Source organism: Amaranthus tricolor, chromosome 12, assembly GCF_026212465.1.
Source record: "Amaranthus tricolor cultivar Red isolate AtriRed21 chromosome 12, ASM2621246v1, whole genome shotgun sequence".
NCBI lineage: Eukaryota > Viridiplantae > Streptophyta > Magnoliopsida > Caryophyllales > Amaranthaceae > Amaranthus > Amaranthus tricolor.
The window spans coordinates 6027191-6046931 of NC_080058.1; the positions used below are offsets into that span (position 1 = coordinate 6027191).

The window sequence follows — 19741 nt, forward strand, 5'->3', positions numbered from 1 at the left end:
GTACAAAATCATATTGAGGTCACCATGAAACAAAAGTACAAGCATAAATACTCCATGCATTCATCGTTCAAGTTCCTATAAATAATGTTCACTTTAAAAAAGTTAAATTGTTTAGATGGTAAGGAATTAGGGGAATTATTTTATTGAAGAATATAGTTTAATGGAGAAAAAAATATAAACTATAGGCATTAAAAAAGTGTACAAAATAAAGTTAGTGAAAAATATATAAAACTACAAAAATAAAAAAATGTTACAATAAAATTAGTGTATAACATATGACTATATGAGAACCATAAACATTATAAAAATGTTATAATAAAATTAGTGGAAAATATGTGAGAATCATAAGTATTAAAAATATTAAAATTAGGGTGATCTGACATTTAAAGGAATCTCTCTTTCTAAGGATCTTTCTTTAGCCGAATGACTATTTGGCCGCGTCCACCTTTATGGGTATGTGTTGCCTTCTTTCTTCCCTCTTCAGACCATGATCATAGTTTCTATGAGCGAGATACACTGTGTATGATGATGACGACAACTACGAAGGTGATTTGACTAAGGCTAAATTATATGCGTGACATAAATAAAATGATTTTTTAGAGAACAACAAATAAAACTCTCAAAAATAAAAAAAAATGTAAACATCAAATAGCAATGGATGAAGTACTTCCTTAGTAACTAAGGGTGTGATATTTTAGCTAGACTCAATGCAATGACCACAAGAGCACATAAAAAATAGGAAACTTGATACCCCTTCTCATTATAAAGCTAGCAAAACCAATCAAACCAAGTCCTTATCTTTCACCATATTATATATTCTCCATCTTTTTAAACCCATCACATACTTATAATTACTCCAAAACACAAACACCCCAATAATTTCTCACCTTTAAAACACAAAATCATCATCCAAACCCAAAAAATAATAAAAAAAAAAATGTATAGATTAAGTAACACAGTAATAGGTTTCCTAAACCTATTTTCACTCTTAGCATCAATACCAATAATAGGAGCAGGATTATGGATGGCAAAAGACAGTACAACATGTGAAAACTTTCTTCAAACACCATTACTCATAATAGGGTTCATTGTACTTATAATCTCTTTAGCTGGTTTTGTAGGTGCATGTTTTAATGTTGCATGGGCTCTTTGGGTTTATTTAGTGGTTATGTTGTTGCTTATATTGGGTCTTATGATTATAACTGTGTTTGGGTTTGTGGTTACTTCTCAAGGAGGTGGTGTTGGTGTGCAAGGAAGGGTGTATCGAGAGTATGAGTTGAAGGAATACTCTTCTTGGTTAAGGGATAGAGTTAAGGATCCTAATTATTGGACTAAAATTAGAGGGTGTATTTTGGGGTCTAAGACTTGTGCTAGTCTTGGTGCTTGGACTCTTGTTGATTATCTTAGGAATGATATGACTCCTGTTCAGGTATGTACACTTACTATTTTAAAGTGATCACTTAAAATTTTATTGTGATCAGTTTTTACAGTCTTATAGAGTGATCAATGTACTTATACAATCTTAACATGATTACATGGACTCATCTTATGATGAGATGCATGATCTCATATAAGACTTGCTCATTCTTAGTTACTCGATCCTTATTCTGATCAAAATGATAATTTAAGGGCGGTTGTGTAGATAGTTGGGTTTCATATAGGACATAAGTAAGAGAATTTAAAATGTTAATATTACCAAATAAAGATATATGAAATATCTTAAAAAGAGGAAATGATACATTTAATTAGAATAGAAGATAGTGTTAGTTTTAGTAACTTCTAAAGAAATTCCGTGAATTTAAACTAATGATTTTCTTTTAATGATACGGGGTAAGACCGAAAAAGTTTATACATGCAAGGAATTCTTCGTGTAATTAATGAGAATTAAACTCTTGTTTATTATAAGGGAGAAAGAGAGAATCTAAATCACTATCTCTATTTATGGTATGAAAAAAAAAAGTTGTATGTAACATATAGCAATAACGATATCAATCAAAAAATTAGGTTGATCGTTGGGATTCCTAAATACATGTAATACATTCAATCATTAGCTTTCAAATGTCTCGTACTCTTTTGAATAGGGAAATGTAGCAAATGATTCTTTTGTGAAAGCTTTCATATATTTATTATAATAACAGATATATATTTTTATATTCAAATTAGTGAACAATAATACTTTTTAGTAGAGTTTTTATTAATTTTTGTGTATGAATATATGATTGCTTCTCTTATAAAAATATATAACTTGTTTCTTTTTCTAAATTACTAATTAAAATAGTCGTAGTGTTTCAAAAGAAAACAAAGTAGTATATACAAATAAACTTAAATAGTCGGATAAGTATTATTATTTTCTTTATATATATATTTAACTATAAAATTATACTTCAAGAAATCCACTTGCCCATTAATTTAAGAGAAACAATCTTTTTAATTCAAATGGGAAAAGAAAATAGAATGGAGATGAAGGGAGCATAAACAAAGAGAAGAAATTATTATTAATATTTTTAAATAAAAAAAATGTTTGAATAAAGTAACATAACTAAAAAAAGTCTTAAAAGAGATTAGGAAGAATTTTGGGCAAGATAAAGGCACCAGCTTTGTTGTCCCCTTTGAAGTGGGTGTTTGATAGAGAAAAGAGCTCAAAAGGAATTTAATTCTTTTGAGATTAAATAATGATAGAAAAAGAAAAGAAAAGTGGCAATTGGAATTTTATTATTTCTTGTGTTTGGTCCATGCTTATATGTATATATTGAAGTAAATATTCTTCCAACTTTTCTTGGTACAATTTGCAAAATACACATCATTAAGCTATAATATATATTATGCCACACTTTGCTCCATGGAGTTTCTAGTTTATGGGGTGTTTGGTAATAGCTTATTGGTACAATCGGCCATCTAATCTAAGTGTTTGTCAAATTATTTGGTTGAAATAATTATGTTATTATAAATAAGTTATTTTTGAATAAGTTGCTTTCGACGTCGAAAATTAGTTAGTAGAATCAGCTATTAGTCACTCCAATCAACTATTAGTTGTTTGCCAAACACTCCATGATACTTTATTAACTTTGAGGTATTTGGTAAACGATTCATAGTTGATTGAGCAATTTATTTGACCAGTTGATTCTATCAACTGATTGACCACCTGATTTTGAACATGCTAATTAGAACAACTTGTTGTAAATATTATTCAATTCATAATAATAAGTTATTCAACCAACTAATTTACCAAATACTAACATTAAATATTTTAAATACACAATCATTTAAATAAACATAAATAAAAATTAAACAACAAATTATTTCACCAAACACCCTCTTTATTTTAAGACGTAAATTAATATTTCACAATTAAGACGTGAAAAATGATAATTAAGTTTTAGTCGATGAAATCCAATTGACTTAAACCAACCCATTTAACGACTTTAACTAACATAGGATATTTTTATTGAGTTGGTTTGAACAATATAGTATCGATCAGTATATCAAAAGCCCAAATTACAAATTAAAAACTCATCATGCACGATTGTAATTCAATTATATATACATCATATACTCTTATCATCATTTTCTTATAAAAATTGAAATTGTGGTATGATAATTGCTATAAGTATGTTCACTAACTAACTAGAGTTGGAACTGCTGAACTGCAGTCAGGATGCTGTAAGCCACCAACATCATGCGTATACGACTCGACAACAGTAATGATGGATCAGGATCCGGATTGCTTTAAATGGAATAACAACCCGAATGTATTATGCTACGAATGTGATTCTTGTAAGGCAGGTGTGCTGGAGACTATTCGAAGGGATTGGCATAAACTCTCGGTCTTGAACGTTGTTGTGCTCATTTTGCTCATTGGCATTTACTGCATCGGTTGTTGTGCCTTCCAAAATACCCGTCGGGCTGATACCGATTACCCGTATGGTCATAACCGCATGACTAAAGTCCGCCCCAGATGGGACTTCTACTGGTATGTTTTCACCTTTTAGTACTTCTTTCGTTTTCATATGTTCTTTTCAAATATAATTTATAAATTTTAGTGTCAAACTTTAACTACGATTTCTTATCGATTTAAAAGAAAAAACATATTCACGTGAGATCTTGTTAGATTCGTCTCAATATATACTTTCTAAATATCAACTTTTTATAATTTTTTAAAAACTCATAATTAAAATTATTTGAATTTAAAGCTTGCATTGGGATCTGCAAAAAAGTGAATGGAAAGAACATTTGAAAACAGAGAGATATCATTTTTTTTCTTTCTAATAGCTTTACTTATATTTTCAGGTGGAGGTGGTGGCGTGATAGGAGAGAACAACTTTGGTAGTTTAATGAGCAACTTTTTTGAAAACATTTCTTTAGTTTTGATGGATTTAAAATTGTTGTTAATTTTGATGTTCATGTGCATGGTGCTTTGATTTCTTAGTACAAACAAGGGGCAACCTATTGTTTCCTCCTAAACTTGTATGTATTTAGAATAGGGTTGTATGCACTTTGGTTTTTGGTTACAATTCTTGTAGGTGAAAGGATAGAAACACCCCTAATTAAAATAAAGAAATCATTTGAAAATTTAAAATTGGTTTAATTTCAAACTTAGATTCGATTTAATTTTACCATTACATCAGAAAATATTACGATATTTATAAACACGAAGACATAAAAGATCCAGCATTTTCTAGGAGGATCCACAAATATGGAGTGCAACAAGTGAAGCATATAGTCCATCTTTAATATGAAGTAGAGTTTCATGGTTCCCTTTCTCAGCAACTACACCATTCTTAATGACAGCAATCACATGAGCATTTTTGATTGTGGAAAGCCTATGAGCAACAACGATGGTGGTCCGATTCACCATGAATTGATCCAATGCGTCCTGCACTACTCTTTCCGATTCAGCATCAAGCGCGCTTGTAGCTTCATCTAGTAATAGTATTCTCGGATTCTTTATTATAGCACGCGCGATTGCAACTCGTTGCTTTTGGCCTCCTGATAGTTGAACTCCTCTTTCTCCTACTAATGTATCATAGCCCTACAATATTTTTCATATTGAAAGTCAAAGGTTGCCATTTGTTGATTGGAACTATTTCTTCAATTGCTTTGGTTGGTTTCTAAAGGGAGAAAATAATCTTTTAAAAAATAACAAATTTCTCTTGGTTTCAAAACATTATATTTTTTAATTAAAAAAAATTAAGGAATATAATTATCTCCCAATAACAAGGAAGTATATTTTAGAAACTGAAATTATGCTCAAAGATTTGTTCCTCTAAATCAACTGTGATCATAGAAAATTCGATATTCCAACACCGTAAGATATTAAAATGGCTTCTACATACGTGGATATGTAAGGGTCGGATGTAGACAAACTTATCGTATTATATTTGATTGACCCTTACTGCCGTTTGGTAGGTAGTAATAAACAGTGATAATGGGAATGAAAAACTAGTGTAGTTTTAGTTGAAAAATCTATTGGCTACCTTGATGGCCATGCTTGTCCAACTTCAATCATCTCATTTTCTTCATAAAATTCATTCCAATGCATTATCATTGAGAGATGTGGTATTAGGTGGTAATGAAAATTTGTAAATAAAAAAACTTTTCTGTGATCAAAGTTTCATTACCATGTGAATGATATAGAACTTTTGATGAAATTTTACACTATAAATCAATCTTATTACTACTATTTAGTATCGCTAATCAAACGAACCGTTAGTAGTATACATCATGTGCAACTTCACAAAAACAAGAAGTGTAGATGATTTAATGAGCCCTTTTCATATAACAATCTATTATAATTCAAAACAAAAGAGTGATTATCAAGCTAAGTAACATCATTACCTCTTGAAGGCTACTAATGAAATTGTGAGCATTTGCTAGCTTTGCAGCATTAACTATTTCATCCTCAGTAGCATTGCCTTCCTTTCCATAAGCGATGTTACCACGTATTGTTTCGTTAAAAAGAACCGGTTCTTGGCTAACTAGTCCCATTTGTTGCCTTAACCACTTTAACTGCAGCTTTTGAATTTCAATCCCATCCAGGGTAATAACACCAGAATCTGGATCATAGAATCTTTGCAAAAGGGAAATGACTGTTGATTTTCCGCTCCCACTCTCCCCAACAAGAGCCACTGTCTGAAAAATCAATAGTTAGTTACGAAAAATTAAAACTTGTCTAGAAAGGGGTGATTATTGTCGACAAACAACCATTAAACCAAAAGTTTAAGTTGATAGTTGAAGCCTAATATATGTACCTTCCTCGCATGAATGGTCAAGCATAGATTTTGAAATATCTGAACATTAGGCCTAGTAGGATATGTAAAGCGGACATGTCGAAGTTCTATATCCCCCTTCACATTATCACTAGTCTGCCCTGATTCATCACTTGGGTTTATCTTTGACTGACGATCAAGAATTGCGAATACAGAAGCAGTGGCAATCTTGGCTTTGCTTGTATCGGGAGCTAAAGAGCTTGTTTGTGATATTCCTACAGATGCCATGGCGAGCGCAAAGAATACCTGCAATAATAATAGATACTTATACATATACCATGACATGCTCTAGACCGAATTCTACAAGCTAAGAGATTAAGGAGTAAGGATCGAACATATGTATTACTTGGAAAACCTCAGTAAAAGTTGTTTTCCCATGGCTAACAAGCTGAGCACCTGCATAAAAGCATGTTCCATATACACCAAAAAGGCAAGCAAAGGCCACTCCGAAACCAACCCCACTGACCAAACCTCGCTTTATACCAGCTTGTATAGGGGCCTCGCATTTCATTTCATATAGGTGCATTATCTTCTCCTCGGCACAGAAAGAAGCAACCGTTCTTATGCTTCCAACTGCATCATTTGCAACTTGGCTAGCTTCCTCGTACTTCTTCTGCATAAAATTGAAGAAAGAAGAAGAAATTCAGCTCTATATTTAGTTCATGGGTTTGAGCAAACAACCTCCTTATCACTAACAAGGCCGGTTATGGTTGCATATATCCGATCCCCCTTAAACCCCATATATATTGGAGCTATATGGCGTTTGGGAGATGGAATATTTGAAACATGCATCTAGTGTTATAGGACAAACAGGAGAGCTCACCCAAAAGAGTAGCCTATAAGGTGAGAGCCCATTTGCCTATAAACCCCACACAAATTGCACTTTGTTCTATACCTTACAATGAACCATAACATCTAGAGAGAGATATATATAATAACCTTAGCATCTTCACTGAACCCCTTCATAAACTTTACTTGAAAATAAGCACTAAGTCCTATAAGGGGAATTATTATAAGGACAATAAATGAAAGAATCCAGTTTGCCAGAAAAGCAATTAGTAAACCGGTTATAGCAGATGCAATATTTTGAACAAGCAAACCCAACGCATCTCCAACCAAAGCACGTACAGTTGCAGCATCAGCAGAAAGTCGTGCACCTATGGCACCACTTGAATTCTCTGGTTCATCAAACCAACCAATCTCCATATGGAGTACTTTTTCAAAGCACAATGTTCTTATCCTTCGTATCAACTTACACCCAGCTACGGCAAAGAAATAGCTTCGAGCTGGATACGATACCATACCTCCCAAACCAATGACTACAAACATCAGGGACCAAAACCTTGAATCCTTTCTCAATATTGGAGCTGGCTTGTAAAACATTTCAATAGCATTTGCAAAAATTATGCTGAATACTGGAAAGACAGCACCACTAGCAATGGCAGCAATACATCCAAGCATAAGTATTGGGGTTTCGGGTTTGTTGAGCGAGGCAAGACGCTTGATAGAAACTTCAGATTGTTCTTCAGAAGGGGGTAACCCAACGCTAGTTTCCACAGGATCTGCTCCTAATAGTCCAGACATAGCTGATAATGAGATACGAGCACTGCTAATCCTACCAGATGAGGAGCCACGACTCAATGATCTTAAGGATGATCTTTTCAGACTAGATTGGCTCGACAGTTCTCTTGCATCTTTAGGTTGTTCAGACTCTTTTCTTATTTCTTGTAAATGTATAAGTTGAGAGTATGCTCCATTGGGATCCTTTAGCAATTCTGAGTGCACACCTGATTAATTTAAAAAAAAAATACATATTGAGACTTGGCAGATATACACATAACAATATTATCTAACAAACATTTAACAATGTAATTAAATATAATCCAAAGTCATGTAAAATTCATATTACATACCACTTACAGCCCGTTTGGTAGGTGGTAACAAACGGCGGTAATGGAAATGAGAAACTAATGTAATTTTGGTTGAAATATCTCTTGGTTATCTTGATAGTCATGCTTGTCCAACTTCAATTATCTCATTTTCTTCATAAAATTTATTTCAATTTATTACCATGGGAGAGGTGGTATTAGATGCTAATGAAAATTTATTAAAAAAAAAAAAACTTTTTTATTATCAAAGTTTCATTAGTATGGGAATGATTAATAAAATTTTACTCTATAAATCATTCTTATTACCACCATTTAGTACCACTAACCAAACAAACCGTTAATATTACAATGCCACAATCTTTAATCCAAAAAGATTTGTGTGAGTACTAGAAATACGATAAATAGGTTGAAGAGCTTAAAACACAAGATTAATAAAAACTTGCCTTTCTCAACCACCTTTCCTTGATGAATAACTGCAATCATATCAGCATTTCGTATTGTACTTAAACGGTGGGCAACAATAACAGTGGTTCGATTTACCATTATTCTGTCCAATGCTTCTTGCACAATCCTCTCAGATTCAGCATCTAATGCACTTGTAGCTTCATCTAAAAGTAAAATCCGTGGATCTTTCAAAATGGCCCTTGCTATGGCCACCCTTTGCTTTTGCCCTCCAGACAGTTGAGTTCCATGTTCACCGACCAATGTATCGAGTCCCTGCACATTTTTATCATATTAAAAATTATGAATGATGAATGGGATACTTAGCACTTTTGGACTCTACTAATTTGGCAAACATGTGTCGGTAGAAAAGTTTTGTCTTAAGGAATGGTAAAAAGTAAAAGGTAAAGGACACTCTAGTATCCCGCATAAGGTAGGATTCGAGTGGGGGTTTATCTTTTTCTCGAAAAATGCGAAGAAATCATACCCGTTCCTCAAAGAAGGAGTACAGAGAGGGCACGCAGTCAAGAAACCCCCAACTAAAATACTTTGAATATATGGCATAATCATACCCGTTTCTCAAAGGGAGTTTATCTTTTTCCTAAGGAATGGCTTTAGCTATATTGCATTAACCTTAGGAATGGTCAAAAGTGGAAGATTTCATGAAATACTTTGAATATATGGCATGACCATACTATGTTAAGAAGACAAAGCATGTAGGGGATAAAAGATTAATTGTTACCGCTAGTGGAGGAAAGGAAACAATTAAAAGGTATTGATTTCACTCTTGTAATGGAGTTGGTTATTGATATTAGGAAACAAGCGATTGATAATGGTTTTACTTTCTTAATTCCATTTCCAATCTTAATTTTAGAGTTTTCCCATTCTATTTAGGGTTAGTTAACTTGTTAGAAGTCCTAATAGATGTTAAAGCCGTATTTAAAATTGCACAATTGTTGAAATTATATTTTTGATAAACCTAGAATTAATACATTGTTGGCATTGCTAACTGGATTTTCTCAGTTTATTTGAGCAGAATTGGGAAATTTTCCCAAATAAATTTCTTGTCAGAGTTACAATACATTCAATCGTTCCATCATCATCATACCAGTAAATCACGCTCATAAAAACTATCATCGTTGGGAGAGTTGCAAAACGGTTGACCCTAGACATTTAACAAGGTGCATCTTCTCTCCATGGGACCCTATTTGCTAAAACTCCACAGTTAAGCGTGTTTGGTGGGGAGTAATCTTAGGATGAGTGACCTCCTAGGAAGTACTGTTAGGTGCGCACGAGTGAGGCTAACGTGCGCTGGTAAGACTTGTGTTATTTTGTGGGGCTAGTCTACAGTCTCCATGAGTAGTCACCAACGGTTTGTTGGGCCGATAAGAGCCTCGACATTCAATCACTCTATTATATGGGGTTTCGTCAATTACTTGAACAAAATTTCTATTAGTTATGATCAAAGTCAACATATAATTATAAAAAAAGTTTAGAAACAGTCAAACCTGTGGTAGTTTATCAATAAACTTAGCGGCATTTGCAAACTCAGCTGCTGCTTTTATCTCTTCAATTGTCGCACCATCTTTTCCATATGCAATATTATCCTTGATTGATAAACCAAATAATACAGGCTCTTGACTCACTAGGCTAATTTTTTGCCTGATCCATCTTAGTTGAAATTCTTTGATATTGATCCCATCAATTAAAACCTCTCCAGCCTGAGGATCATAGAATCTCTCTATAAGACTAATGACAGTTGATTTACCACTCCCACTTTGACCGACCAAAGCTGCAGTTGTGCCACTTGAAATTGTAAGAGAAAACCCGTTAAAAATATGTTCTTCAAGTCTTGTGGGGTAACTGAAAGAAACATCTTTAAATGTAATATCTCCATGGATGTCTTCTAATACTTTCCCATTCGGATCAAATGGATCAATATCTGGTTTTTTATTAATGGTCTCAAACATTTTGTATGCTGCTGCTTGGCCTGCTGCGAATGCTGTCATGCTGGGAGATGCTTGTCCTAGTGACCTGCATTATTCATATCATAAGTGAAACATGTTCTTACAATAATTCAACTCGGAATATTCAAAAAATAATGTGTATTATGTTTGGAAAAAGGACTTTTATGGTGAATTCAACCATAATATTTATCTTGTCAGTTAAGAAATAGCATGTTAGGATGATTTATTCCACATCGATAAATTAAAGATATATGCACACTTTATAAGCTATTGAAGACCTTCTTCCCATTACCATATGGTTTTGGAAAACAATGAACTTTACCAAGTGTATGTGCAAGTCAATACTCTTGACCAGTGGATTTGTGGGTGGGCCCATGGGTGACCCGTGTCCTCACCAATGCCATCACCAATGCTTCTTCTATGATGACGAAGATGTGACTTCCTTCTCTTTATATTTTCATTTAATCCACTTCTATATGGTCACTTCTAGTAAAAATTCAAAAAAAGATTGATCGAATTAAATAGAACACATTTAAATTTTAGATAAGAGGAAAAACGAACTCACATAGAACCGATAATGACGCCAACAATGACATTAATAACGTCGCCACCAGTGTAATGTCCACGAAGAATCATCCTGGAACCAAACCAAATGGCTAAAGCATAACTACTAAATATAATGAAAGTAACCACACCAAGCCCCAATCCTGTTGTTACTCCTTCTTGAATTCCTGCTTTATATGCACTTCCTACTGCTTTGTTGTACTTTCCTATTGCTTCTTTCTCGCCTGTAAATGATGCCACCTAATCAAGCACAATTAAGTGTGTAAGAATTAATTGTTACATGGTGACGTAACACACACAATCGAATAGTTTGAACTTGTATGAATTTGCACCCAACCTAAGAATGACTTGCAACTAAAATTAGTCCAATAAATGTAGATAATTGAACCCAATTTATACATGACTTAGGGGTCGCTTGAATTGAGAACAAATATTTAAGGGGTAAATAAAAATCAAACTAGGAAAACAAAATTAGTTAGATAGATGATTAAAAGAATTTAATTGTTAAAGAGGTGAAAGAATTAATTAGAAGGTAATAAAAAACAAGTAGAGATTATAGCAATTAGTTCTCTTATTTTGGGTATAAATTTACCCTAGGGGAAGGTAAGAGAATTCTTTACCTCCAAATGAAGGAAATCAACCTCTTTTTTATTCATCTTTTTTAATTTACACTCATTCTACATCTATCATAATTATTTTAATAAATTAATTTGCATCTTTAATTAACTTATTACATTAGTTTAACTTTTTTAATCCCCTTAAATGTTTACTTTAAATTCAAGCGACCCTTTATAATTAATCTAAATCTAAGTTTTAATTCGATAGACATATGACATTACTCGAGTTGAAGTGGTCAAGGATCTAGTTTGACCTAATTTGAACTAACCCAAGACTCGACTTGATATAACAATAGCACGTAATTGACAAAAGTCGGCAAAATAAGAACTGACCGTTCTAATGGAACCGAGAGTTTGCTCAACAACAACAGCAGCCTTTGCATAAGAAGTTTGGCCTTTTGTTGCCATTTTTGAAATAAAAATGGTCATAAATGCAGCAGCAGTTGCAAGGAAGGGTATCACAGACAACATCACAATAGTTAGAAGCCATCCTCTTACAAATGCAACCACAAATCCTCCGATAAATGTTGCTATCAACTGTATGAATTGTCCAACCTATTACATCCACAAAAACCAAGTGTTAAGAGTATATTTATATCCTGGAGCATCAACCATCAGCTTAAGATTTTAGTTAAGTGGGTTCCTTGACATGGTATCAGAAGCCGACAAAAATTACGGGTACGAATCTCATCCACACCTTATTTCAAAGTGGAATCTTTTGCGCTAGGTATAAGGAGAGCCTGGGCTGCATTCACACTTTTAGCAAAAAGGGCTTTCGTGTGAGGGTATATAACATATTCTAGAGTCTCAATCATCAGCTTAAATTTTTGGTTGAGTTGGTTTCTTGACACCATGCATGCTTATGGCTTCATGATTTATTACAAATCAACATGAAAACTCATTGCTAATTAACAAGAAGGAATAAGATTGAAGGATGGATCAATGAAATACCTTCTCCCCAAGTGCATCTTGTATGAGAACAGTGTCACCAGACATCCTTCCAATGACTTCTCCAGTGGTGATTTCTTTGTCAAAGAAGGCAATGTCTTGTCTAAGTATTGTTTTAAGATACAAGTTTCTCATTCTTGCCGCTTGTCTTTCTCCTGTTATCATCCAACAAGCCACCTCTACCACCACACACAAACATCATTTTCTATTCTCTTTTCATTAGCTAGAAAATTTTATCAATCACAATAAGAAATGACAGTTTTTAAATATCGAAGAAATTTTGTTTGTATTTGAACAGGGCGAATTCAGGATATTAGACTATATGGAGACTCATACACTACCAATTGGACTACTACTTGTATTATATGTTGCATATTTCAATATTATTGGGCGTTTGACAAATGAATTTTTCTTAGCTTTTTGGTTGGCAAAATAGCTAAATCTGGTAGATATAGTATTTATTTGGTGAAGTATCGTAATTCTTGTCATTTATCTTATTTATCTTGCCATTCATTTCATACTTGCATATTTGGTTCTTATATTCTTATATACCATAAAAATTACTTTTTAGCATAATATCAACTATGAAAAAATTGTTTCAGCATAGATCATAAGAAACTTACGAAGAAAGGCAACAATAGCAGTTCCAACAGCCAAGTAAGCAAATTTTAGAGACACCTGCAAAAAATGATACAAATTCAAACACAATATAAAGTATATAAGAATCTAATGCACTATATAACATATCTTGGATGTATCTTATACTCTATTACATGGCACGAAATATTCTACTTGAATTATGGGGTGGGTGAAATTTAAACTTATGACTTTTTGTTATATTGTTCTGATACCATGTCAAAAAACTAATTCAAACAAAAGAGTCCAATTTAATGATTGTAGCCCAATATTTTATAAACTACATAAATCCTTATATAAAACAGTCTCACCGTGAGACGTAAATTTGTACATGGATTCAATAGTCCGGTCAATACAATTATTAGCATACACACTCCTTGTTCTCATATCATCTCTAGCCAGAGTAGCCGTATAAATTATAGGAAAAATTACCCTTCATAATACAATCTTTTACTTATTTTCCTACAATAATACCAATTTTTGATCAACTATGAATAATACCAACTTAAGGGGTGTTTTCCTAGAAAATCCTAATATGTTAAAAATCAAACAATAGGTGATTATAAGACAAAAAAAATCGGTAAATTATTTAACAAACTAAAGTTGGTATTATTTTAGGAAAATACCCCCTAAATTGGTATTATTTATGGTTACACTACAAAAAAATTGCACAATTTTGACTAAAATTTTCCAACTAACCGAAACAGTCTGAAATTTCCAACTGATAGGCGTTAGTTGGAATTTTCGACTATATTGTTACTGAATTAGTTTTTGGTCACAATTTTAAATCGGAAAAAAGAAAATTTTAAATTTAATATTTCCGACTAATTTTCAAGTGTATTTTAGTCGAAAAAATTTCCGACCGAATACGGACTAAAATTCAGTCGGAAATGTGTTTTACAATTTTGTAGGTAAGTTGGTTTGTAATAATTTTCTGCCAACTTGTCTGCCACTTATTTTGTTTGGATTTGTAAATCCATTTGTTTAGTTAATTGGTTTTATTAATTTCAGTTTGTAATTTTATTTTTTTTTTTTATTTTTTGAGAAATTTGTATTTATTTACTTTTGGTTTGTATTGATTTTATTTGTTTTGTTTGACTAAGATGCGCAACTCCTATTTTGTTTAACTTGTCTTATTAGTTTAATTTTTCGGAACTCGAAAAGGATATTTATTTGATTAGTTTAATTTGTTTATTTTGTTTGACTGAATTTCTTATAGTTTGTGTATTATTATTTTGTCTCTTGTCATTAATTCACTCCAATTAATAATAATATAACTCTAATACAACTTTTTATATACTAATACAATTAATAACATACTAATAATGCACTAATATGAGTAATAACATAATATAGTAATACAAATAATACTAATACGACTAATAATACATTAATATGACTAATTATATACTAATAAGCTAATAATACACTAATACGACTCATTATATACTAATACAATAATATATTAATACTAGTACGACTAATTACATACTAATACTACACTAAGACTACTAGTTACGACTAATACTACATTTAATAATAATAATAATAATAATAATAATAATAATAATAATCAAGTAATACAACTAATTATATACTAATACTACATTAATTCAACTACTTATATACTAATACAACTACTATTATACTAATGATACACTAATACTAACATACTAATACTACACTAAGACGACTAATTACGACTAATATTACATTTAATAATAATAATAATAATAATAATAATAATAATAATAATAATAATAATAATAATAATAATAATAATAATAATACGACTAATTTGGCTAATACGAATAATTACATACTATTACTACACTAAGACGACTAATTAAATCTAATACTACATTTAATAATATGCTAATAATAATAATAATAATAAACTAAGTAATAGAAGTTTTAACTATAATAGCATTGCTTAGAGTATCACTAATCAATGGATGGTCTAGTGGTTGGAGTTTAAATTTAATAACCAAGAGGTTAGCGATTTGAAGCCTTTCAAAAGAATTGTGTGGAAGATATTGTGCAGGTTGAGATGTAACGTGGGTGCCATGTGGGCGTGGCATGGGGACGCTAAGTGTGTGCCAAGTAGGCATGATGTGGGAGTTCTATTTTAGTTTTTTTTTCCGACCAACCAGGTAGTCGGAATTTGGTAGGAGTTTGGTCGAAAAATTTTTAAAAATGTTTTTCTTGTCATTTTGGGATAAATTCTGAAATAGTATTTTCCGACTAATTTTCTAAAAAATAGTTGGAAATTTCCTACTCATTTTCGACTAACCATGGTTAGTCGGAAATTCCGACTGTTTTCCTACTAAAATGAAATTCTGACTATTCTGAACCGACTATTCTAAAATAGTTGGAAATCAGTCAGTATAGCTCTATATCGACTGATTTCAGCTATACCGACTGATTTCCGACTGTTTTGGATGGTCGGAAATATGTCTTTTTTTGTAGTGTTAATCAATAGTTGATATTATTTGTAGGAAAATTAATAAAAGATTGTATTATTCACGGTATTTTTCCTATATTATAAATATAGGTAGAGCTGTTCAAAAGTGACCGGACCCGAAAATCCAATCCGAAACCGAAAGTAAACTGACCCGAAATGTGTGTCTTTTTTAGGTTTATCGAACCGACATTATCCGACCTCAAGCTATACCCGAACCGGTTGACAACCGAAAATGGGAAAACTGAACTCGAGCTGTAACCGATTTTTCTAACCGACACGTAACTATTAACCGAGATTACCTGAGTATGACTCTTCGCAACACGCATCCGAAATAACCAATTCGAAATACACCGAATCGAATGACACCCGTCTGAAACTAATCCGATTACCCGAATGAAGATGTAGTAGGAATATAAAGTCTAGAGTGCTAAAACAAATGAGTAAATACCTTGGAGACAACATGGACAATTTGTTTGGAGTTTTGATTTTGACCAAAAGCATCAACAAAATCACCTAGAAGGATAGCCATTAAGGGCATTGCTACTCCATTTGCAATAGCTCCTATGGATCCTATGATCATCAATGTCTTATCGATTGAATCAGCAAAACTGAACATTTTATAGAAAGGGACTTTCTTTTTGTCCATATTCCCTTCCACCTTTTTGCTTTCCTTATCGTGTTTTGTTGCATCTTCTTGTTCTTCTAAAGAGGAAGTTGTTGCCTTTTCAATTTCATTCATCTCCTTCATCTGATCAAATTTTAAATCCTTAGAATTTCAGTGCATGCATGACTTAATTACATCTACAATAGAATGTACAAAGTATATACATCTTTTCCAAGAGGAAGAGTTAATCCCTTCAATTCTTTTTAGTTGTCTCATTTTTTTATTTAGACAATTCATCTTATTGTCTAATTTTTATTTTAAGATATATATTTTTAGGTGGTCTCCTCATTTTTTTAATATTAAAAATACCTAATATTGCACATAAATCTACTATTTAAGGTCATCCCCTCATTTTCTTAATATAAAAAATACTCAATATTACACATAGGTTTATTATTTTAGGGGGTCTCTTTATTTTTGTAATATTTGTGCCCAAACCAAAAGGAACAACTAAATTGAATAAGAGAAATAATTTTATTTCATTCAATTATTATATTGTAATTTGTATGGACGAATGAATATTTGTGGGTTTGTTGAGATTTTTGCTTTAAGATCATTGACAATTAATTTAGTCTTCCATCACCAATTTACTGATTTTGATCGATGACCTAACTCTGATTATTTTATGGTAATTAAGGTAATAACAATTAATATACATAATCAAGAATCAAAATATACCACTTACGAGTACAAGATATAATGACCTTTCGCAACCTTTATTTTTGGTTTATAAAATATATATTAATTATTAATTATTTTATTAAAAATTGAAAATTAATTTTCATTTTAAATCTTGATTGTGGAATATTGATGACACGACTATAAATAATATACTCCTAAGTCCTAATTCCTAACTCAATTATATTGACTTAACTCAAAAAAAAAAAAGTCTAAGTTCAAATATATTGATCAGTATGGTTAAATTTTAGGGAAATTATTTATAGTAATTATATAGTTCTGAAAATTTTGCATGGTAGATAAAGTGTTTTTTTTAATTCTTAGGGTAATCGACCTTTTCGTTCCAAATTAGTTTAGACAATAATGTTATTTACCAAAGACATTGAATTTTATTGTTTAATGAGTCGTTATTAAATTCTCCAAAAATTATGCAAATTGACTCAAAATGATTTAGTTTTGTTGTCTCCAAATCGCCACTTTTTTTCTTCGCCATCATTAAGGTTATTGTGTTATTTTAATTAGATCAAAAAATTAAATCAATTAGAGTTTTCATGTATTATTAATGGATATTTTAACGTTTTAATGGTTAATAACTCATTAATGGAGAAAAACACAATATATCATAACATCATAATTTAAACCTTATGAAACTAATTGCCACAAAAATTATTAAAAATTGTTTATAATGCAAAAACATCCAAACTAAAGAGTTACGATACAAATTTTTCCTAAATATTAAAATTGGATAAATAAATTAATTGACGTTATCATTTTTGTAAGATGTAACAATCATAATCTCATCTCATTGCGACATCAACAATATTCTAGTCAAAGTTGTTAATTAATTAATAGTTAGCACTTGATATTTGGAAAAGCTATTATAAATAATACAAATTTTTACTAATTTTCCTATAATAATATCAACTTTTGATTAACCATAAATAATACTAACTTAGAGAATGTTTACCTAAAAAAATATAAACTTTGGTTTATATCAGATTATTTGACAAAAAACAAAGGTAAATTAATAAACAATAGTTGAAATTATTCTAGAAAAATATACTCTTAAATTGATATTTCATGATTAGTCTATCAAAAAGTTGATACAAAAATTTATATTATCCATGATAATTTTTCTTTCATATTTTGGATAGAGTACATTAGTACATAATATATTTTGACTTATACTTTTAATCATATACTACTTTATATGGTAGTATTATTAATAACGTATACGTTATACTATATTATACTCCATTATGTAATAAGTAATTATAGCTAAGTAACGTATCAATATTTTTCTACATATAAAGTCAAAATAAATATTTTCTTGCATTATATTTGAAAATTAAATTTTAAAATTTTTTTCTTATAATAAAAATCTCAAATTTTAATTAATAAAATTTCTTTACATTATATATCACATTTATATTATTTATTCATCTAAAGTACTAAAAGTGAGATTTTATTTGTTAATCAAAAGGTAGAATTTTTATATATAGTATGAGAAGTGGAATTTTTAAATTTTTATTTTTCCTAAATTAATTAATTATTAAGGCTATCATCTATATTATTAGAGGATTGACATTATATAGTAGTCATTAAAAAAAAGTCATAAAGTTATTACATTATGTAAATAAAAATAGCATTATTAATAATTCTTCCTCCGTTCCATTTCTTAAAACATGCATGGGGCCTGTTCAACTTTTTAGATGGTAATACTTTTTTTTATAAGATGATTATTTAATAAATTTAGATAATTTGTTTCTTAAACAATATACTCCCTGTTTCTGCAAATTACTTTTTCAATAGTTTTACAATCATTTTCATGTATAATTAAAAATAATTAAAAAAATTGAGATAAAATTCAATTATATCTGATTTTATTAAAAGCTACAAATTGCTAGCTACTAGAAAATAAATTCATAAAAATAAAAAACAAATTAATAAAATTTGTATGACAATTATGAGTTGGCTTAGTATTCTGAATTCTCATTCATCTTTATAACAGTGATTTGAATCTCACAAATTATTGTGAGAGATATTTCTAATTGAGCCGGTTTATTATATATTGTAAGTAGGCATTAAGAATAATATAAGTAGATATTTAAGATATCGAAAGTAGGTATTAAGCACGATAAGTAAGTATTAAAAATAATGTAAGTTGACATTAAAAATACGGTAAGTAGACATTAATCTTTCAAAGAGACGGTCTCTGAAGAGACTAGCTGTTAGCTGTTTGAATCTCACCACTTACGGTAATAATTAATTTTTACTTCCCATCATTAAAAATTATTATAATAATATTCCATAAAATAAAATAAAACAAAGAAATACTAACCGATTAATTGGGTGATGAAGGTTCTTGTGTATATCTAATAATTTTATAGAAGAAGCCAAGTTTGATGCAAGATCAAAAACAATGTCACCTTAAGTATCATTCTTCCATTTTCTACCTTAAATTGAACAGTTATACAAGCTTTTATCAATTTTGTTTTTCTCTTGATTTATTCTATTTATAGTGAATTATTTCTTCATCCATTTCCTCTTTAAAAAAATCAGGTGTATTTAGTCAAATATTATATATAAATCATACGTAACTATAAC

At 30.8% G+C, this 19741-nt stretch overlaps 2 protein-coding genes across 3 annotated transcripts; one reads left to right on the forward strand and one right to left on the reverse strand.

Annotated features, from left to right (window-relative positions):
* The first annotated feature begins 766 nt into the window (after positions 1-766).
* On the forward strand, positions 767-5080 carry LOC130828349 (tetraspanin-6). Its single transcript, XM_057694302.1, has 3 exons — positions 767-1429; positions 3651-3970; positions 4288-5080. Exons 1-3 carry the CDS (start codon positions 938-940, stop codon positions 4325-4327), a joined length of 852 nt encoding a protein of 283 aa, XP_057550285.1. The 5' UTR covers positions 767-937; the 3' UTR covers positions 4328-5080.
* Positions 4577-19644, reverse strand: LOC130828345 (ABC transporter B family member 11-like). 2 transcript variants are annotated; one of them, XM_057694297.1, is made up of 13 exons: positions 19476-19644; positions 16241-16540; positions 13316-13370; positions 12696-12871; positions 12078-12299; positions 11129-11367; positions 10105-10630; positions 8599-8872; positions 7206-8053; positions 6613-6879; positions 6249-6512; positions 5836-6129; positions 4577-5029 (listed from the first exon to the last, which is right to left on the reverse strand). In XM_057694297.1, the coding sequence occupies exons 2-13, from the start codon at positions 16538-16540 to the stop codon at positions 4676-4678; spliced, it is 3819 nt and encodes a 1272-aa protein (XP_057550280.1). In that variant the 5' UTR covers positions 19476-19644; the 3' UTR covers positions 4577-4675. The 2 variants fall into 2 exon arrangements, with proteins under 2 accessions (XP_057550280.1, XP_057550281.1); XM_057694298.1 differs by having other exon boundaries at positions 4676-5029; positions 7395-8053.
* Between the last annotated feature and the right edge of the window lie 97 nt (positions 19645-19741).